This window comes from Ranitomeya imitator, chromosome 2 (assembly GCF_032444005.1).
Source record: "Ranitomeya imitator isolate aRanImi1 chromosome 2, aRanImi1.pri, whole genome shotgun sequence".
Taxonomy (NCBI): domain Eukaryota; kingdom Metazoa; phylum Chordata; class Amphibia; order Anura; family Dendrobatidae; genus Ranitomeya; species Ranitomeya imitator.
In genome coordinates, this window is record NC_091283.1 from 148,631,428 (window position 1) to 148,655,083 (window position 23,656).

General features: G+C 47.6%; 1 protein-coding gene across 1 annotated transcript in view; it reads left to right on the forward strand.

Annotated features, from left to right (window-relative positions):
* The first annotated feature begins 9,666 nt into the window (after nucleotides 1-9,666).
* The window catches only part of PHF19 (PHD finger protein 19), an 87,738-nt gene continuing 73,748 nt past the window's right edge, over nucleotides 9,667-23,656 (forward strand). Inside the window, 4 exon segments of the mRNA XM_069747433.1 lie at nucleotides 9,667-9,704; nucleotides 13,405-13,598; nucleotides 14,299-14,380; nucleotides 15,503-15,598. Of these exon segments, the coding sequence (XP_069603534.1) occupies nucleotides 13,407-13,598; nucleotides 14,299-14,380; nucleotides 15,503-15,598 (370 nt within the window). The 5' untranslated portion in view covers nucleotides 9,667-9,704; nucleotides 13,405-13,406.

The following is a 23,656-nucleotide window of genomic DNA, read 5'->3' on the forward strand; positions in this document are numbered from 1 at the left end:
GACCCCAGAAGAGACAATGCAGTCCGCAGAGTCGGAGACCGTTGTTTTTTGAAGTCTAGGATCTTGGATATCAGGTTCCTCTGGTGTTCCTCTGGAAGGAAAGATTTTTGATTTTCCGAGTCCAAAAGGACTCCGAGAAATTTTATCACCTTTGATGGTAATAGTTGGGACTTGCTTAGATTGGGTATCCAACCCAAAAGCTGTAAGATATCCATAGTTTTGGAAATCCTCTGATTGAGAATTTCGGCTGAAGGACCAATTACTAGAAGGTCGTCCAAGTATGGCACTATAGCGACGTCTTGGTTCCTGATGTGAGCTACAGCTTCTGCCATGACTCTGGAGAAAACCCTTGGGGCCGAGGAAATCCCGAAGGGAAGAACATTGTATTGGAAGTGCAGGACCTTTTGATTGATTTGGACCGCAAATCTCAGGTATTTCCTGTGGCGAGGATGCATTGGAATATGGAAATAGGCATCTTTGAGATCTATTGTCGCCATATAGGAATGAGGAGCTATCAGAGGGATGGCTGTTTTTACTGACTCCATTTTGAATTTGCGGTAAGTTATGTATTTGTTGAGAGCTTTTAGATTTATTATAATCCGAGCCTGCCCGGAAGGCTTTTTTACCATGAAGATACGGGAATAGTGACCTTCCCCCCGCTCGTTTACCGGGACCACGGAAATAGCTCTCGAGTGTAGCAAGTCCTGTATTCCTGCCATCATCAGTTTTTGAGTCTCCCGAGATGACGGGGAGGTGACTTAAGATCCTGGGAGGAGGCGCATCGAACTCTATGAGAAGACCCTGCTGGATTACACTTACTACCCAAGGGCTGTTGGAGATATTTTGCCAACTGAGAACAAAGTTCGAAAGCCTCCCCCCCCACCGGATCGGAGTCATTGTTTTTCTTGCTGAGTTTGTTGGGGAATAAGGATATTCTTGGGTTTCCCTTAGCATAACTCCACCTCCCGAATTTTCCTTTCCCTTTACCCTGGGAGGGCTGAGACTGGGAGGGTCGAAAAAAACGCTTCCTGGGAGGTCTTTGTTCAGGAAGAGTTTTCTTTCGGTCCGTGGCTTTCTCTAGGATGTCATCCAGTGAGGGCCCAAACACATAATCACCCTTAAAGGGGATAGAACACAGCTTTATTTTTGAGGTGACATCTCCACTCCACATCTTTAACCAGAGAGCCCTTCTGGCTGAATTCGTTTGGACTAGAGATCTGGCGGCCACACGGATAGACTCAAGTGAGGCGTCCGCAAGGAATCCAGTTGCTCTATGTAAAATAGGCAAGGAATCCAATACTTCCTCTCGCGGGGTACCCTGAGAGATGTGGTTTTCTAGCTCTTCTATCCAGCGGAAGAGAGAGCGGGCCACACAGGTGGATGCAATATTAAATCTGAGGGCCGAGGTAGACGTTTCCCAGGACTTTTTGAGAAGGCTCTCAATCTTCCTATCTAAGGGGTCCTTTAATTGGGAAGAATCTTCGAACGGCAGTGCCGTCTTCTTAGCCACTCTAGCCACCTGCACGTCTATCTTGGGGATGTTCCATTTGATTGAATCCTCATCTAGAGGAAACCGTTTTTTAAAGTCCGAAGGAGTGGATAGCCGTTTCTCAGGTAGTTCCCACTCGTTGTTAATCATGTCAATGATACTTCTATGTACGGGGAAACCTGGTTGCTTTTCGGAATGTATACCGAATAACTCGTCTTGTATAGACTGAGGAACTGGTTCCTCCTTTAGCCCCATAGTATTTCTCACTGCAGACACCAATTCCTCAATGTATTCAGATGAAAACAGATATTTCCTGACTTCCGCAGATTTATGGGGTAACACATCTTCCCATTTGACTGAAGATGATGTATAAGACTCTTCAGACTCTGACCCGGAATATTCCTGGATTTTCCTTTTTTTGGGAAGTGATGGACCAGGTGAGGATGGTGGTGGTGGTGGAGGAGGGGCGAGCGTGGCCAAAGAGGTCTGAACCTCTTGTCTAACCATGGAGCGAATTTCTTCAATTAATGAAGGGTGTTCCGCCCGGACTATTTTATCCGTACAAGGTTGGCACAGCTTTTTCTCCCAATTTAAGGGCATTTTCACACTACAAGTAGCGCATTTGCGCTTAGTAGTTGTTCTAGGGCCAGGCTTGACTCCCTGCAATGATAGAGGAAGCGGCGTAAGAAGGTATACATAAAACTTCCATTAAATGGGACCCATCTCTGCCACACTTACAGGGGCTTGAGGAGCGCTGGGCTCTGCAGCTGCAGGGCAAGACGAATCCATGCTTTACAGCAGGCTTACCTGAGACGTCTTCGCAGCTTATATAGAAAATAAAGGCTGCACCGTGGCAATTAGCCGCCCCTCCCCCTCCGCGGTCCTAGGCAGGCGTGCGAGGGTGCAGCGTGCCTCACACGCCGTTCGGTAGTCCATTTCGCTGGGCTGGACAGTATCGCTCCTATGCAGGAGCGCCGACCCGGAAGTAGAAACACCATGTGACTTCCGGGTCGCCGAACAGCGCGCACAGGAGGGGGAGACGCCGGAGAGCTCAGGGAGGCCTCCGGGATGGGCTCACCGGTCCGCTTTACCCCCAAGGGGAGTGCAGGAGGACCGGGAAACGCGGTCCCGAATCCGAAGAGACGGGAGCAAGTACCGGAGGAGGAAGCCCAGGGCCCGACCACCAATGCCCGGCAGAAAATAAGAAACACAGGTACACTGCAGAGCCGGCCGCGCAGCGCACCAGAACCTCTCCATGCCCCATGGGGAACAGGAAAGACACTGGTTAATGGGAGGTGGGAGGGGTTTTTAACCTCTTGTGCTTCCTGTCCCCCATTAGGGTATAGAGACAACCTCCTGTGGCTGTTGTGGAAGGCTGCTAGAGAAACTTATGTTAGTAACAGTACCACCCTTTCCTCTTCATGAAGCTAGAACCTTATCATGTATATCTGTACATAGGGAGCTCCCCCTAGTGGTGGCTGCAGACAGGATCATATCATGCATCTCTGTACACAAGGAGCTCCCCCTAGTGGTCACTGCAGACAGGATCTTATCATGTATCTCTGTATTTAGTGAGCTCCCCCTAGTGGTGACTGCAGACAGAACCTTATCATGTATCTCTGTATACAGGGAGCTCCCCCTAGTGGTGACTGCAGACAGGATCTTATCATGTATCTCTGAATACAAGGAGCTCCCCCCGGTGGCAGATAACAATCTATTCATGCATTTATACAGGGAGCTCCCCCTAGTGGTGGCTGCAGTATCAGAATACTTGCAGGTCTGCATGGATATAATATAATGTATGTTAGGAAAAGCAGCTTGCCTCTAACAGGAAACTTTGGGTTTGACATCTCTATGCATGTTCTCCTGTGTAATATTTCAGGTGATAATTTCTGTGTTAACACTTTATTTTCCTGTGTGAAATGTGTTGTTCAGTGATCCCACATCCAGATATGGTGATAAGCGAGGTCTGGGAGAACGTCATGACCTTGGTTCTGCAGTTTGTTTTTAAATTGTTTTCGGCTGTATAAAAATCCAAAAAGCGAGTCCAGCAGCAGGAGGTGACATGTTCGGGGACGGGGAGGGAGGAACTTCAGCTGTCAGGTAAAACATCACCAGCTCTCTGGAATGTGCTAACAGACTTGGAATTTCGGCTTGCTGTCTGAGAATGGAAACACGCACAGATCTGCGGCACAAGGGAACTGCTCTCTCTGTGACCTGCTCGCTTGTCAGCCGGGTTATCAATAAAGGTGGCAGGCAAGATGGCAGCCGCATCACCAGGGTGGACAGGTCAATGCGCCAGCAGCATTATACAACGTAATGTCATATGGGAAGGAGACCCCAGAGTCTCAGATCTGCAGACAGGGGCTGTGGAGTACTGAGCTGCCAGCGTACATCCAAGGCCAGCAATCACGCATCCAAGCCCATCCGGTGCGGTATGGAGCTGTAAGCGTCCATCCAAGCCCATCATGGGCGGTACTGAGCTGCAAGCACGCATCCAAGGCCATCCTGTGCAGTACTGAGCTGCAATCATGCATCCAAGCCCATGCGGTGCGGTATGGAGCTGCAATCGTGCATCCAAACCCATCCTGTGCGGTACTAAGCTACAAGCGCGCATCTAAGCCCATCCAGGGTGATACTGAGCTGCAAGCGCATCTAAGCTCATCATGTGCAGTACTGAGCTGCAAGCACATCCAAGCTCATCATGTGCAGTACTGAGCTCCAGGCACGCATCCAAGCCCATCCTGTGCGGTTGTGAGCTGAAAACATGCATTAAGGCCCATCTTGTGTGGTACTGAGCTGCAAGTGCAACCAATCTCATAATGTGCGGTGCTGAGCTGCAAGCGTATCCAAGAACATCCTGTGCAGTACTGAGCTGCAAGTGTGCATCCAAGCCCATCCGGTGCAGTACTGAGCTGCAAGTGCGCATCCAAGCCCATCCTGTGCAGTACTGAGCTGAAAGTGTGCATCCAAGCCCATCCGGTGCGGTACTGACCTGCAAGTGCGCATCCATGCCCATCCTGTGTGGCACTGAGATGCAGACATGGATCTAAGCCCATCAAGTGCGCATCCAAGCTCATCCTGTGCTGTACCGAGCTACAGGCGCACATCCAAGCTCATCATGTGCGGTACTGAGCTGCAAGCGCATACAAGAACATCCTGTGCGGTACCGAGCTTCAGGCACGCATCCAAGCCCATACTGTGCTGTACTGAGCTGCAAGTGCGCATTAAAACTCATCCTGTTCGGTACTAAACTGCAAGCGAGCATCCAAGCAAATCCTGTGCATTACTGAGATACAGGCGCGCATCCAAGCCCACATACAGCCCGGGACAGGCAGCAAATACATCACATATAGCCCAGGACAGGCAGCGTATACAGCACATATAGCCCGTAACAGGCAGCGTATACAGCACATATAGCCCGTAACAGGCAGTGCATACAGCACATATAGCCCGGGACAGGCAGCGCATACAGCACATATAGCCCGGGACAGTCAGCGCATACAGCACATATAGCCCGGGACAGGCAGCGCATACAGCACATATAGCCCGGGACAGGCAGCGCATACAGCACATATAGCCCGGGACAGTCAGCGTATACAGCACATATAGCCCGAGACAGGCAGCGTATACAGCACATATAGCCCGAGACAGGCAGCGTATACAGCACATATAACACAGGACAGGCAGCATATACAGCACATATAGCCCGAGACAGGCAGCGTATACAGCACATATAGCCCAGGACAGGCAGCGTATACAGCACATATAGCCCAGGACAGGCAGCGTATACAGCACATATAGCCCGTGAGAGGCAGAGTATACAGCACATATAGCCCGTGACAGGCAGCGTATACAGCACATATAGCCCGGGACAGGCAGCGTATACAGCACATATAGCCCGGGACAGGCAGCGTATACAGCACATATAGCCCGTGAGAGGCAGAGTATACAGCAAACTTAGCCCGTGACAGGCAGCGTATACAGCACATATAGCCCGTGACAGGCAGCGTATACAGCACATATAGCCCGGGACAGGCAGCGTATACAGCACATATAGCCCGGGACAGGCAGCGTATACAGCACATATAGCCCGGGACAGGCAGCGTATACAGCACATATAGCCCGTGACAGGCAGCGTATACAGCACATATAGCCCAGGACAGGCAGCGTATACAGCACATATAGCCCGTGACAGGCAGTGTACTCAGCACATATAGCCCGGGACAGGCAGCGTATACAGCACATATAGCCCGTGACAGGCAGCGTATACAGCATATATAGCCCGTGACAGGCAGCGTATACAGCATATATAGCCCGTGACAGGCAGTGTACTCAGCACATATAGCCCGGGACAGGCAGCGTATACAGCACATATAGCCCGAGACAGGCAGCGTATACAGAACATATAGCTCGTGACAGGCAGCGTATACAGCACATATAGCCCATGACAGGCAGCGTACACAGCACATATAGCTCGTGACAGGCAGCGTATACAGCACATATAGCCCAGGACAGGCAGCGTATACAGCACATATAGCCCAGGACAGGCAGTGTATACAGCACATATAACACAGGACAGGCAGTGTATACTGCACATATAGCCCGGGACAGGCAGTGTATAATGCACATATAGCCCGGGACAGGCAGTGTATACAGCACATATAACACAGGACAGGCAGCATATACAGCACATATAACACAGGACAGGCAGTGTATACTGCACATATAACACAGGACAGGCAGTGTATACTGCACATATAGCCCGGGACAAACAGCGCATATAGCCCGGGACAGGCAGCGTATACAGCACATATAGCTTGTGACAGGCAGCGCATACAGCACATATAACACAGGACAGGCAGTGTATACTGCACATATAGCCCGGGACAGGCAGTGTATACAGCACATACAGGTCCTTCTCAAAAAATTAGCATATAGTGTTAAATTTCATTATTTACCATAATGTAATGATTACAATTAAACTTTCATATATTATAGATTCATTATCCACCAACTGAAATTTGTCAGGTCTTTTATTGTTTTAATACTGATGATTTTGGCATACAACTCCTGATAACCCAAAAAACCTGTCTCAATAAATTAGCATATCAAGAAAAGGTTCTCTAAACGACCTATTACCCTAATCTTCTGAATCAACTAATTAACTCTAAACACATGCAAAAGATACCTGAGGCTTTTATAAACTCCCTGCCTGGTTCATTACTCAAAACCCCCATCATGGGTAAGACTAGCGACCTGACAGATGTCAAGAAGGCCATCATTGACACCCTCAAGCAAGAGGGTAAGACCCAGAAAGAAATTTCTCAACAAATAGGCTGTTCCCAGAGTGCTGTATCAAGGCACCTCAATGGTAAGTCTGTTGGAAGGAAACAATGTGGCAGAAAACGCTGTACAACGAGAAGAGGAGACCGGACCCTGAGGAAGATTGTGGAGAAGGACCGATTCCAGACCTTGGGGAACCTGAGGAAGCAGTGGACTGAGTCTGGTGTGGAAACATCCAGAGCCACCGTGCACAGGCGTGTGCAGGAAATGGGCTACAGGTGCCGCATTCCCCAGGTAAAGCCACTTTTGAACCATAAACAGCGGCAGAGGCGCCTGACCTGGGCTACAGAGAAGCAGCACTGGACTTGTTGCTAAGTGGTCCCAAGTACTTTTTTCTGATGAAAGCAAATTTTGCATGTCATTCGGAAATCAAGGTGCCAGAGTCTGGAGGAAGACTGGGGAGAAGGAAATGCCAAAATGCCTGAAGTCCAGTGTCAAGTACCCACAGTCAGTGATGGTGTGGGGTGCCATGTCAGCTGCTGGTGTTGGTCCACTGTGTTTAATCAAGGGCAGGGTCAATGCAGCTAGCTATCAGGAGATTTTGGAGCACTTCATGCTTCCATCGGCTGAAATGCTTTATGGAGATGAAGATTTCATTTTTCAGCACGACCTGGCACCTGCTCACAGTGCCAAAACCACTGGTAAATGGTTTACTGACCATGGTATTACTGTGCTCAATTGGCCTGCCAACTCTCCTGACCTGAACCCCATAGAGAATCTGTGTGATATTGTGAAGAGAAAGTTGAGAGACGCAAGACCCAACACTCTGGATGAGCTTAAGGCCGCTATTGAAGCATCCTGGGCCTCCATAACATCTCAGCAGTGTCACAGGCTGATTGCCTCCATGCCACGCCGCATTGAAGCAGTCATTTCTGCCAAAGGATTCCCGACCAAGTATTGAGTGCATAACTGAACATTATTATTTGATGTTTTTTTTGTTTGTTATTAAAAAACACTTTTATTTGATTGGATGGGTGAAATATGCTAATTTATTGAGACAGGTTTTTTGGGTTATCAGGAGTTGTATGCCAAAATCATCAGTATTAAAACAATAAAAGACCTGACAAATTTCAGTTGGTGGATAATGAATCTATAATATATGAAAGTTTAATTGTAATCATTACATTATGGTAAATAATGAAATTTAACACTATATGCTAATTTTTTGAGAAGGACCTGTATAACACAGGACAGGCAGCATATACAGCACATATAACACAGGACAGGCAGTGTATACTGCACATATAGCCCGGGACAGGCAGCGCATACAGCACATATAGCCCGGGACAGGCAGTGTATACAGCACATATAGCTTGTGACAGGCAGCGTATACAGCACATATAACACAGGACGGGCAGTGTATACAGCACATATAGTCCGGGACAGGCAGTGTATACAGCACATATAGCACAGGAGAGGCAGCATATACAGCACATATAACACAGGACAGGCAGTGTATACTGCACATATAGCCCGGGACAGGCAGTGTATAATGCACATATAGCCCGGGACAGGCAGTGTATACTGCACATATAACACAGGACAGGCAGTGTATACTGCACATATAGCCCGGGACAAACAGCGTATACAGCACATATAGCTTGTGACAGGCAGCGCATACAGCACATATAACACAGGACAGGCAGTGTATACTGCACATATAGCCCGGGACAAACAGCGCATACAGCACATATAGCCCGGGACAGGCAGCGCATACAGCACATATAGCCCGTAACAGGCAGCGCATACAGCACATATAGCCCGGGACAGGCAGCGCATACAGCACATATAGCCCGGGACAGGCAGCGTATACAGCACATATAGCCCGTGAGAGGCAGAGTATACAGCACATATAGCCCGGGACAGGCAGCGTATACAGCACATATAGCCCGGGACAGGCAGCGTATACAGCACATATAGCCCAGGACAGGCAGCGTATACAGCACATATAGCCCAGGACAGGCAGCGTATACAGCACATATAGCCCGTGACAGGCAGCGTATACAGCACATATAGCCCGGGACAGGCAGCGTATACAGCACATATAGCCCGGGACAGGCAGCGTATACAGCACATATAGCCCGTGAGAGGCAGAGTATACAGCACATATAGCCCGTGACAGGCAGTGTATACAGCACATATAACACAGGACAGGCAGCATATACAGCACATATAACACAGGACAGGCAGCATATACAGCACATATAACACAGGACAGGCAGCATATACAGCACATATAGCCCGGGACAGGCAGTGTATACAGCACATATAACACAGGACAGGCAGCATATACAGCACATATAGCCCGGGACAGGCAGTGTATACAGGACATATAGCCCAGGACAGGCAGTGTATACAGCACATATAACACAGGACAGGCAGCATATACAGCACATATAGCACAGGACAGGCAGTGTATACTGCACATATAACACAGGACAGGCAGTGTATACTGCACATATAACACAGGACAGGCAGTGTATACTGCACATATAACACAGGACAGGCAGTGTATACTGCACATATAACACAGGACAGGCAGTGTATACTGCACATATAGCCCGGGACAAACAGCGCATACAGTGCATATAGCCCGGGACAGGCAGTGTATACAGCACATACACCCCGGGACAGGCAGTACCTACACTATACACCCCAGGACATACATGACTTGTTCACGGTACACCAGCCTCTGCTCCCGGTCTCGGTGGTGCGGCCTCCGGGGCTGGGGCTCGGGGTCTGTGCGGCCAATGATGGCTGCGGGGAGTCTCCTCATTACATAACACAAACGTCAAGAATCCGCGGGAAAACTGACGGCGGCTGAATATGGTGCAAAGCGGAGGAGCCCGGGGAACGGAGGCGGCCTGAGGTGAGAAGACCCCACATGTCAGGACCCCCACACTGGTCATATACTGAGGTGACCCCCACACTGGTCATATACTGAGGTAACCCCCCCCCTCCACACTGGTCCGAAACTCCACACTGGTCATATACTGAGGTGACCCCCCTCACACGTCAGGACCCCCACACTGGTCATATACTGAGGTAACCCTACTCCACACGTCCGAACCCCACATTGATCATATACTGGGGTGACCCCCCACCCTCCCTCCACACAGGTCCGAACCCCACACTGATCATATACTGAGGTGACCCCCGCTCACACGTCAGGACCCCCACACTGATCATATACTGAGGTGACCCCCGCTCACACGTCAGGACCCCCACACTGATCATATACTGAGGTAACCTCCCCCCTCCACACAGGTCCAAACCCCACACTGGCCATATACTGAGGTGACCCCCCCTCCTCACTTGTCAGGACCCCCACAGTGATCATATACTGAGGTGACCCCCCCTCCTCACTTGTCAGGACCCCCACAGTGATCATATACTGAGGTAACCCCCTCCCACATGTCGGGACCCCCACAGTGATCATATACTGAGGTGACCCCCTCCTCCCACATCAGGACCCCACAAGTACCATATAGTGAGGTGACACCCTCCTCCCATGTGTCTGGACTTCCACAATGACCATATAGTGAGGTTCCCCCCCCACATGCCCAGGACCCCCACACTGACCATATAGTGAGGTAACCCCCCACATGTCAGGACCCCCACACTGACCATATAGTGAGGTAACCCTCCCCCACACACTGACCATATGGTGAGGTAACCCACTCCCTCCCTCCCACATCATGACCCCCACACTATGACCCCTCCATGTCAGGACCCCACACTGACGTTATAGTGAGGTAACCTCTCCCCTCACTTTTCAGGAACCACCAGCACTGATCATATACTGAGGTATTCCCCCTGTTGCGGAGGGCTGATGGTCTGTGTTTCAGCAGTGGCAGTTATGAGGTTAATGACGGTGGTCCGTGCTCTGAGTACTCCTGCAGGATTCATGATCTGTGCCTGAAGCTGTATTTGTAGGTTTAGGGAGTCCGGTGTCCATGTTGGGTGCCCACACCTGTGACATGTGGGGGCCATTATCTCACCCCACAGACCTGCGGTCCTGGCAGCCGGCTGTCTGCCAGGAGCACAGACCCCATCATCACTGCGGACCCCCGCCATCACTGCAGGCTCATGTCCTTCTCGCCCTCAGGGGTTGTGCTCTATGTGGTCAGACGCGTGGCTCGGCCGGTGTGGGTAGAGTGACTAATACCTGGCTCACCTTGTATGATGAGAACTAACCTGCCCATCATCTACTGACGGGTGGCAGAGGAGGAAACGCTCCACCTGCAGTTGTCTTTTTGTGGTGAGGCCTTGGCTGGTTTCCAGCTTGGAGTCCTCCTGGCAGGTGGTGATGATGAGGATTATACACTGATTGATGGTTATCAAGGTCATGTGCACACGACTTGGGGGAATCTTGGATTGCATCCGCTCCAGAGATAACAATCAGTGCCATTCTGTACATCCAGCCTTGGACAGGGAGACACTTGGCCTCTAGGATGCAGTCTCTGGCCATGGGGTGAAAGGAAATGGAATCTGGTTGCACGTTGTAAGATCTTATTCTCGTTGGTTTTTCTGTGTTTTTCCATGATTTTTTTCAAGTTGGCAGTCTAAACAGAATTGTAGAGACATGTCCAAGTGTCGGACCAAACTCAGCAATGCACGTTTATGCATCCGTGACAACAATCCATCCAAATGCTGCCTGATTATCATTGGCTGCCAAATAGGGGAACGGAGAAAACCTTTTTTTTTTTTTTTTTTTTTAATATAACTTTTGCTATGTATGAGAGAAACTGATGCAATTCCGGAGCAAAGTTTGGTGAAACTTGGTCAGGTTTTCTCGTACGCGAAAAAAAATATAGGTGTGAATGCACCCTTACAGATCCATTCTTCTAATCCATTTGTCAACCACTGCAGTGCCATATCTTGGCCGCCATAGCTTCACATTGGGTTACACATAGCGGTCAGCAGCCATGAGCACCACCTGCACACTGGCTACTAATGCCAGATGACAGCTGCGACCAGCTTCATGAAGTGGCCGCACACTGGGAGCGTGTGGAGTCTATGGCTGTAGTCGGCTTTCTGTGATCTCGGCCGGGGAATAAATGGTCGTGTGCTCCTTTTGTGTCTGAACAATCCACTACTGCTGTCAGATTACAGCGGAGCTGCACCTTCTGACAACTTGAGTTCATGCAGAGTAAAATATATTTGTGGTTTGTGAAGTGCGGTGATTATAATGTTTGGGGTTTCAGACTACTCATCCCTTCTACTCCTGCGCCATTTCTTTAATCAATTACTGACTATCGGGACAAGTGACGACTCTCAGATATTTGACAATTTTGCATTTGACTGCTGAGACACTTTAAGCACACGCTTAATACTGTGTGTGTAGAAATGAGCATTTTCCACTGTCCCATGCAGTTTTGCATACTTTTTTTTAGCTGAATCTGCAGATTTTGGATGAATTTCAGAAGAGAATGTGCATGGAGAAAGCTCATCCTTAAAACAATTTTTCCTGGGTTCAAAAGCAAATAATATAAATGTGCTGTTACATGGGAGAGAGGCATGGCGCCACATACATTTTTGGTGCATAGTCACCCACCTAATGGTGTAAAGATGAGATGCATTTATCATCTAGCATGATGATATATTTTGGACAGTTTTAGTAAATCTTCCTCAATGTTCCCTGGCAGGCTTTTCTGCATTGGTCTCCCTGAAGCCTCCCTCGAGCTTTGCGATGAGACTTTTCGACGTCTGATCTGTCAGTAGCAGGGTTTTGCATGTCATTTGATTATTTCATGGATATAGGTTGAGCTTGGAGTTCCCCTTTTGACACATCTGACAAGTTCAGAAAGCAGCCTGTGCTGAGACCAGGAGATATCCCACAGTATGTGCTGCAGAGCTGTGCATAGCATCTCCCAGAGGTGGAGAGGGGGACGAGCCTACTTGAGGTTTTACATTATTAGAAAACAGGAAATACAAATTACAGCGAAGATTTCCGCTGTAGAATAAACTCCAGTGTAACCTTACATTGTGAGTAGAGGAGCACAGGATCACTGGCATAGTTTAGGTGACGGCTGCAGAGAGAGGACCCACCATCACGGTGAGTACTGGGCCTACTGTCCACTAGGGGGCAGTATTGGGGTGTGCAGGTACTGTGTATATATACAGTAGATCGTAAGGTTTGCGGGCTATGCATTCAACTATGTGTGGTCCGTTTTGTCGTGAAATGGACCATTTTTTTGCTGTGCATCATCTCATTTACACTGAGCTCCTGTCTCTGGGTGACACAGGAAAAGGAACCTGCTACTGACTCATAATAAGAAATATTCTAACAGATGCTGTGACTTGCTACCAACTATTGATCTGATTCACTGTTTTATGCTCAGAGCAGCATAGTGTGCCTGATGTGTGCATATGTAGAACCTACAAACAAATGAACCTAAATACCCTTAGTCTCCAGAGGTGCATTCAGTAGTAATAATACCGCTGTACACCCTGCATTCTGAGGTATGAAAGAGTGGGAACATTTTGCTGTAAAAACTTGTCTATTCTCTCGCCTTCATTGAGTAGAAGATGCAATTATTGTTTATGTCATGTGGTATGTCCGGCAGACATGGAGGAGAGGAGCCTGGAGCCAGCACTGCGAGATGTCTACACATCCTGTGATCACCAGCACCGCTCACCCATGGAAACATCTACAAAGAATGGACACAGCTGTTCAGAGCTGATGGTCAGCCAGGCAGAAGGTCAATACGTGCTCTGCAGGTGGACAGACGGACTCTACTACCTGGGGAAAATTAAGAGGGTAAGTGTGGAATAGTTAGGTGGACATAGAGGCAGCGATGTTGGGAGTGATACTTTGTGTGTAACGGAGAAAATGGATGGTCAGCTCCTGTAAATGAGGATGATGGGAGTGATGCATTTGGTGTACCATGCAATGACAGGGTCCCGTAGTTCTCGTCTGTCCTCAGAGAGGCTGCCTCTGGTTACTGGTATGCCAGTAGTGAGAAGGGCTCCCCTCTTATACTCAGAAGGTGTGTGTGGGGTGGCACAGAGTCAGCCCTCTCATTGCTATTTGAGGAGCTTTTTTTCTCATTTTCCCTTTTGTAATCCATTTACAACCATAACATTCTGGCAGTCTAGTAGAACAGTAAAAATCACACCTCTGTCGAAGCGATCTGATGTGCCAGCACTGAAACATTAAAGGGGTCTTCCCATCTCCAAGATCCTATCACAATATGTAGTAGGTATTGTAATAAAAATAATAGCAAATTCCTCCAATGGGCACACCCCCAATGCTCCTCCGGGCTCATTAGCATGAGGCTTCAAAGCTAAATTTCACTACGCTGGTGCATCGGAACACTACAAGACCTGTCTCATTATTGTTGTGCCTGTAGAGCCGCAACCACTATGTACAGTGATAAGCGGTAGAGCCCTCATAGAGTGTGTGTATATGTATATATTATATATATAAAATTTGTAACATCCCGTGTTCTCCCTCATAGGTGAGCAGCACAAAACAAAGCTGCCTCGTGACGTTTGAGGACAACTCCAAGTATTGGGTGCTGTGGAAAGATATTCAGCACGGTAAGTTCTAGATCCATTCGCTCAATGCTATGGGGAGCAGTGTAACATTATTACAGGCAGGCGTGGGGCAGTGTGATGTTATTACAGCATGGTGTGGGGGGCAGTGTGACGTTATTACGGCACGGTGTGGGGGGCAGTGTGACATTGTTACAGGCAGGTGTGGGGGCAGTATGACGTTATTACAGGCAGGTGTTGGGGCAGTGTTATGTTATTGCAGGCAGGTGTGGGGGGGGGCAGTGTAACGTTACAGGCAGGTGTGGGGCTGTGTGTCATTCTTACGGGCAGGTGTGGGGGCAGTGTGACATTACCACAGTCAGGTGTGTGGGGGCAGGGTGATGTTATCACAGGCAGGTGGGGGCAGTGTGACGTTATTAGAGGCAGGTGTGGGGGGCATGGGGATGTTATTACAGGCCAGGTAAGTTCTTCCTGCTCAATGTAATATTGCATAACAATATTCGGACACGTTGTTGGCCAGTGCTCTCATCACAGTTTAACCCTTTCCAATTTTGAGTTCTTCACAGCAGTAGCACAAACCACTTTCCTCTACTGATAGTTTGCTACAATGTATCGGAAGGTAAATGTATCAGCCTAGACACAGAATATTACCTCTAATTTCTCCAATTGTAGCAAACCGATGGAGGAAGCCTTGTTACCATAAATTAGACCCTGTGTTCGTGGTTGGAAAAAAGGTACACATTGGGAACGACACAGTATGGAAATCTAGAATGATGGGGCGAGGAACGGTGGTATAAACAGCATCAGCTGGGTCATGTCACACACCTGCTCTGTCTGTGAGCTGTACTGGGCCACAACCGAACATGCATGCCAGTTTTACCATTATACATAGAAAGAAAGACCTCATAATGAACCAGTCCCCTGTGGTCCCCACATGTAGGGGCTCTGCTGCTGCCATGTCTGTGTGGTTGATACTGTAATTTGTAATGAGGCAAAAATTATAATATTCCCTGCATGGGCACAGCTGTGTGAATACAACACCATGTCATGTAGCGGCTAGTTACTAGTGCTAAGCATGGAGCAGCATTATAATATAATCCACTATTTGTAGGAAATATCACCTCCATAATCTTCTGTTGTTTCCCTAAACCCTTGTTGTACTCACAGCCGGTGTGCCCGGCGAGGAGCCAAAGTGTAATATCTGTATGGGAAACACAAAAGCTGCGCAGAACGACATCCTCCTATGTGGAAAGTGCGGACTGGGTGAGTGCAACTGTGAATGAGACTGAGTTCACAGCGATGACACACTGCCACTCCGGGTACAGGGTAATGACGCTACCACTCTGTGTATTGGACAAGGATGCTGCCAGTGTGGGTAAGGGATAATCACGCTGCCACTCTGGGTACGGGATAATCACGCTGTCACTCTGGGTACGGGATAATGACGCTGGTACTCTGCCCATGGGGTAATGACACTAGTACTCTGAGCACGGGGTAATGACACTAGTACTCTGAGCAGGGGGTAATGATGCTGGCACTCTGGGTACGGGACAAGGAAGTTATCAGTCTGGGTATGGGGCAAGGATGCTGTTACTCTGGGTACGAGACAATGACGCTGCCTCTGTGGGTACAGGATAATGGCACCGCCACTCTGGGTACGGGATAATGGCGCCGCCACTCTGGGTACGGGATAATGATGCTGACACTCTGGGTATGGAATAATGGCGCTGACACTATGGGTACGGGATAATGACGCTGGTACTCTGAGCATGGGGTAATGATACTGGTACTCTGAACACTGGGTAATGACGCTGGCACTCTGAGCAGGGGGTAATGATGTTGGCATTCTGGGTACAGGACAAGGATGTTGCCACTCGGTACGGGACAAGGATGCTGTCAGTCTGGGTATGGGACAAGGATGCTGTTACTCTGGGTGCGAGACAATGACGCTGCCTCTGTGGGTACAGGATAATGGCGCTGGCACTCTGGGTACGAGATAATGGCGCCGCCACTTTGGGTATGGGATGATGACGCTGACACTCTGGGTATGGGATGATGACGCTGACACTCTGGGTATGGGATAATGGCGCTGACACTCTGGGTACGGGATGATGACGCTGCCTCTCTGGGTATGGAATAATGGCACTTCCAATCTGGGTACAGAATAATGGCGCTGCCTCTCTGGGTACGGGATGGCAACTCCCTGACAGTCACTACTACACAATGTGATTATAACATTTCTGAACAGTGGAACAGCTGTTGATAAATTCATTGTTATCTTAGTGAATACTGTTGTCACTGCTTTAGATAATATCCGGTGATACTGGACCAGAATATTATTGGGAATATATTATATTTTACTGGGAAATATGCAAATTACTATTTGGGGAATGTGAATTATTTGCTGCTCTTTTTACAAAAATCTGTCACATAAGCAGAACGAATACCTAATTGTTACCGTATGTGCGCTGTTTGCCGATCTACACATGTGTGCGCTTCATCAGCATTCAGTGGAGAAAGGTCGTCAGATGTGTTGCCCCTGTGGAGGCATAACCCCTTTACTAGCTGTGCATCCTGGGATGCTGCTCAAAGCCTGAGGCTGCAGCCTCGCGGTACATGGGGATGGTGACATGAGGGTCTGCTCACAGATAATGTAGTTGGTTAGTCCTTTTTTACGGCTATCGTAGTAGTCCAACCAATTTTGGCCACATTCACACATATGCTTATCATGGACTGTAATGCATGGACTTGAATTCAACATATACATTGCCTTAAAAATAGAATTTCCACATTTTTTCATATTACACCAACAAACGTAAATGTATTTTGTGGGTGTGGGTATGTGACATACAACGTCGCAAGTATTTATGAAGTGTAAATGAAGTGATACATGGTTTTCTAATTATTTTAAAAATATAAGTTTGAAAATTGTGACGTGCCTTTGTATTCAGCCTCCTGTAGTCTGATAGCCCTAAATAAAATCCTGAGTGACCATTTGACTCCAGAAGTCACGTAATTTGAGTACACCTGCGTGCAATTTCTTCTCAGTATAACTACAGCTATTCTGTGGAGGTGTCAGAGGTTTGTTTGAGAACATTAGGGATTAAACAACATCATGAAAACCAAGGAACACACCAGACAGGTCAGGGATAAAGCTTTGAAGTAGAGTAAGGATGTGTGCACACAGTGCTAATTCAATGACAATCCTGAAGTGTTGTGCACATGATCAGTTATTTTCCTTGAGTATTTGCAGTGCGTTTTTTTTTTTTTTTTTTCTACAGCATGTCAATTCTTTGTGCGTTTGTTTTTTTTTTTGTTGGCGTTTTTCCGGCTTCCTATGGTGTTTCCCATGCTGTCATCTGTGTGGAAAACACTGGCGCAGTGTTTCCATCAGTGGTAACGCTACTGTTGGTCAGAGTGCTGTGGGTTCATGCTGTCAGATGTCAGTGTGACCCGCATCGGTGACCTGCTGTAAAAAGCTTACCACAGGTCATCAGGCTTGGGCTAATGAGACTACTGCTCCCATTGGGCTACGTCTGCTGTCACTGATAACAGGGACAGCAGGTGCCGCTGATGGAAGAAATAGTCTAATCACTCGGCACCTGTGCTCACAGTATATATATAAAAAAAAGATAAATAATTATATACATGTTCAAATAAAAATAAAAAAGGTATACTCGCCTCACACCAAATCTCCGATGCCCTCATTTCCTAGAAATAATGTAAAAAAAATAACCAACATATACTCACCTGTCCGCTGTAGTCCACGTAATCCTGAGTGTTCCACGGCGAGATGTGACTGCTCTACCCAGCCGCAGTCGATACACTGACATACTGCGGGAGCAATTAAGTCATATCACAGAGCTGCTGTGAGAGAGTTCACTGGAGTTCATCAGCTGATGAGCTCGGTGCTTTCACGGCACAAGGTAGATGAAAAATGCCGTGCTGACCCAAGAAATTACGGTACATCACAAAACATTTTAAATATCTTAATTTAGTGTAAAAAAGCATTCATTGCTGTACAAAAACGCATACAAAAAGAGCGGCAAAAAGTTGCGTTTTTGCCACAGTGGTTTTACTGCTAAGGCTACTTTCACACTAGCGTTAACTGCAATCCGTCACAATGCGTCGTTTTGCAGAAAAAACGCATCCTGCAAAAGTGCTTGCAGGATGCGTTTTTTCCCCATAGACTTGTATTGACGACGGATTGCCACACGTCGCATCCGTCGTGCTTTGGCGGACCGTCGGGAGCAAAAAACGCTTCATGTAATGTTTTTTGCTCCTGACGGACCGCTTTTTCTGACCGCGCATGCGCGGCCGGAACTCCGCCCCCACCTCCCCGCACCTCACAATGGGGCAGCGGATGCGCCGGAGAAATGCATCCGCTGCCTCCGTTGTGCAGTGTGTTAAACGCTAGCATCGGAATCTCTGCCCGACGCATTGCGACGGGGAGATTCCGACGCTAGTGTGAAAGTAGCCTAAGAGATGCAGAAACCTTGCCAAAATTTCTGCAATCAAATACTCACACATAGCCTTAAACACTGCTAGGTTATTAAAAAAAATACATATCCCAAGCTCTGAACATCTCATGAAGCACTGCTCAATCAATCATCCAAAACTGAAAATTATTTCACAACTGTAAACCTACCAAGACATGGCCGTCCACTTAAACTGATATCTGAAACAAGGAGAGCACTAATTAGAGAAGCAGCCAAGGGGTCCATGGTCACTCTGGAATCGCTGCAGAGATACACAGCTCAAGTGGGAGGATCTGTCCACAGAGGACTATTTGTCATGTACTCCACAAATCTGGCCTTTTATGGAAGAGCAGCAAGAAGGAGCCATTCTTAAGGTACCTTCACACATAACTATTTGTGACGTAGCAACGATATCGTTAATGAAATCGTTCTGTGTGACAGCGACCAACGATCAGGCCCCTGCTGGGAGATCGTTGGTCGCTGAACAAAGTCCAGAACTTTATTTCGTCGCTGGACTCCCTGGAGACATCGCTGGATCGGCGTGTGTGACACCGATCCAGCGATGTCTTCACTGGTAACCAGGGTAAACATCGGGTAACTAAGCGCAGGGCCGCGCTTAGTAACCCGATGTTTACCCTGGTTACCATGCTAAAAGTAAAAAAAAAACAAACACTAGATACTTACCTACCGCTGTCTGTCCTCCAGCGCTGTGCTCTGCACTCCTCCTGTACTGTCTGTGAGCCGGAAAGCAGAGCGGTGACGTCACCGCTCTGCTTTCTGGCTCCCAGACAGTACAGGAGGAGAGCAGAGAAGCAGAGCGCAGCGCTGGAGGACAGACAGCGGTAGGTAAGTATCTAGTGTTTGTTTTTTTTAACTTTTAGCATGGTATCCAGGGTAAACATCGGGTTACTAAGCGCGGCCCTGCGCTTAGTTACCCGATGTTTACCCTGGTTACCGGCATCGTTGGTCGCTGGAGAGCGGTCTGTGTGACAGCTCTCCAGCGACCAAACAGCGACGCTGCAGCGATCCGGATCGTTGTCGGTATCGCTGCAGCGTCGCTTAATGTGAAGGGGCCTTTAGGCTATGTGCACACGTTGCAGATTTGGGTGCAGAATTATCTGCATCTCCTGGCAGAAAACACAGGTGCAGATTTGATGCGTTTTTTTAATGCAGGTTTTGTGTGTTTTTTGTCGTGGATTTTGTGCGGATTTCATGCGTTTTTTTTTACCCCTTCGTATTTCTATAATGGAAGGGTGCAGAAACGCTGCAGATCCGCACAAAAGAAGTAACATGCTCCTTCTTTCAATCCACTGCGTTTTCCATGCGGAATTTTCCGCACCATTAGCACAGCATTTTTTTTTTCCTACTGATTTACATTGTACTGTAAATCACTTTGCGGATCTGCAGCGTTTCTGCGTGGAAAAAACGCTGCGGATCCGCAGTAAATCCGCAACGTGTGCACATAGCCTTAAAAGTAAGCCATACGAAGTCCTGTTTGCAGTTTGCAACAAGCCATTTATGGGACACAAAAATCATGTGGAAAAAGGTGCGTTGGTCAGATGAGACCAAAGGAGAACTTTTTGGACTAAATGCAAAACACTATGGCAGATAAAGAACACTGTAGGGGAAGGGAAAAAAGAGTGTTTAGAGATCACCAGTATCTCTAAGGCTGTGTGCACACGTTCTGGATTTTTCGCATTTTTTTTGTCTTTTTTCGCTTTAAAAACGCGATAAAACCGTGAAAAAAAACGCTCACATTAAGCATCCTATTTAAAAGAATGCAATCTGCATTTTGTATGCACATGCTGCTTTTTTTTTCCTGAGCGGAAACGCATTCCGGAAAAAAACGCAGCATTTTCATTAATTTGCAGAATCTCACAAATAGGAATGCATTGATCCGCTTACTTCCCGCATAGGGCAATGCCCACCATGTGGGAAGTAAGCGGATCATGTGCGGATAGTACCCAGGGTGGAGGAGACTCTCCTCCACGGACTGGGCACCATATAATTGTTAAATAAAGAATTAAAATAAAAATCGTGATATACTCACCTTCCGATGGCCCCTGGAGTCCTCCCGCCTCTCAGCGGTGCACGCGGCGCCTTCAGGTCCTTCGCACACAGCATCCCAGCCGCCGCATGCACCGCTGAGGAGATCGGGTGACGTGGGAAGGTGAGAATAACTATTTTTTTTATTATTATTTTTAACATTAGATCTTTTTACTATTGATGCTGCATAGCAGGATCAATAGTAAAAAGTTGGTCACATTTGTCAAACACTATGTTAGACAAGCGTGACCAACCTGTCAATCAGTTTTCCAAGCGATGCTACAGATCGCTTGGAAAACGCTAGCATTCTGCAGGGTAATTACGCTTGCAAAACGCTAGTGTTTAGCGGGAATACGCATGCCAATTCCGCATGCTATATACGGTACTCGCGGCAGGAGTTGCGGAATTGCGGCGGAAATTTCCGCGGAAATTCCGCAACGTGTGCACTTAGCCTAAATAAGCCACTAATGTTAAGACTATTGCGAGAACGAAAAGTGACAAAATACTTTTACCATGTGTCACTAGATCTATTTAGGTTATTTCATATTTCCAGGTGTGTTATTATTATTATTATTTATTGTTATAGGTGTATATCTAATATATAATTGCCTAGAATACTACTTCCTGCAATTTCTGCCAACTTCCGTGGCTTTGTCCGGAGCTAATGTCCGGAGCTAATGTCCGGAGCTAATGTCCGGAGATAAGTGACGTCAACAGTGTCCAGTGTCTGATTGGTTGCCGCCTGCTGCGAGCGACCAATCAGAAACGTGCCGTACTGTGACACACTCCGCCCGCCATTTTGGTGTGATTTTTGAATTTTTACCTCACAGCAAGTTTCTACTGCGTGGAGGCGGGCCCAGTGACGTTGCTCTTCAAGCTCCTGCCGAATTTCGTCAAAAAAATGATAATACCATTTACCAAAACTATATATATATTTAGTTGTGAAGTGGTTCAGTGACATTTTCACACCAATTTTGAACTTTTGTTTGGTGTTTTCTCCATATACTGCCTATTATTCACTGACTGTTATACTGAGAGACTGCCGTTTATTAACCTCTTCTTTGCCACATTGGGTATATTGCTCTATTATTTGCCACATAAGGACATTGTCCATTATTGCCCAGCAATTTCTCTGCAATATAAACTGCCTATTTATTAATATCTGCATTCCTGCAAAGAACTATTGCCTATTATTAACTGGCTATTTTCCTACTACCTGACACTGCCTCTTATTAACCTGTTGTTTGCCACCACCACGCTTAAAGCTGTTTAGCTTCGCCAACATGAGCTCTAATAGTAAGGATACTAATGACACAGAGCCCAAAGCTGCTGATGGCGCACGTAAGATTAGGTCTGATAGAAAGTATACTAATAATGCAGAGCAAAAAGACGCCGATGCCGCACGTAAGCGCAAACAGCGTGCTAACAAGAGTACAGAGGATAGATGCAAGCGCATGGACACTGTTAAGTATACTAATGACACAGAGCCCAAAGCTGCTGATGGCGCACGTAAGATCAGGTCTGATATAAAGTATGGTAATGATGCAGAGCGAAAAGCCGTCGATGCCGCACGTAAGCGCAAACAGCGTGTTAACAAGAGTACAGAGGATAGATGCAAGCGCCTGGATACTGTTAAGTATACTAATGACACAGAGTCCAAAGCTGCTGATGGCGTACGTAAGATCAGGTCTGATATAAAGTATGGTAATGATGCAGAGCGAAAAGCCGCCGATGCCGCACGTAAGCGCAAACAGCGTGCTAACAAGAGTACAGAGGAGAGATGCAAGCGCCTGGACACTGTACATACCAATATACATAGTTATTGATACATATTATTTATTATTTACATTATTGTTCTTAAGCAAAGAACCGATGTTTACCCTGGTTACCATCGTTAAAGTAAAAAAACAAACACTTCATACTTACCTACCGCTGTCTGTCCCCGGCGCTGTGCTTCTCTGCTCTGGCTGTGAGCGCCGGGCAGCCGGAAAGCAGAGCGGTGACGTCACCGCTCTGCTTTCCGGCCGCTGTGCTCACAGCCAGAGCAGAGAAGCAGAGCGCCGGGGACAGACAGCGGTAGGTAAGTATGTAGTGGTTGTTTTTTTTACTTTAACGATGGTAACCAGGGTAAACATCGGGTTACTAAGCGCGGCCCTGCGCTTAGTAACCCAATGTTTACCCTGGTTACCAGCGAAGACATCGCTGAATTGGCGTCACACACGCCGATTCAGCGATGTCAGCGGGAGATCCAGCGACGAAACAAAGTTCTGGACTTTCTTCCCCGACCAACGATATCACAGCAGGGGCCTGATCGCTGCTGCCTGTCACACTGGACGATATCGCTAGCCAGGACGCTGCAACGTCACGGATCGCTAGCGATATCGTCTAGTGTGACGGTACCTTTATAAAAGACTCCTTTCCACAGACTCAATTAATCAGTCAGACTCTAATCTCTACAACATGGACAAGACCAAAGAGCTTTATAAGGATGTCAGGGACAAGATTATAGACCTGCACAAAGCTGTAATGGGCTAGAAAACCATACGTAAGAAGCTGGGTGAGAAGGAGACAACTGTTGGTGCAATAGTAAGAAAATGGAGAAATACAAAATGACTGTCATTCGACATCTATCTGGGGCACCATGCAAAATCTCACCTCATGGGGTATCCTTAAAGGGAACCTGTCACCCCCAAAATCGACGATGAGCTAAGCCCACCAGCATCAGGGGCTTATCTACAGCATTCTGTAATGCTGTAGATAAGCCCCCGCTATATCCTGAAAGATAAGAAAAAGAGGT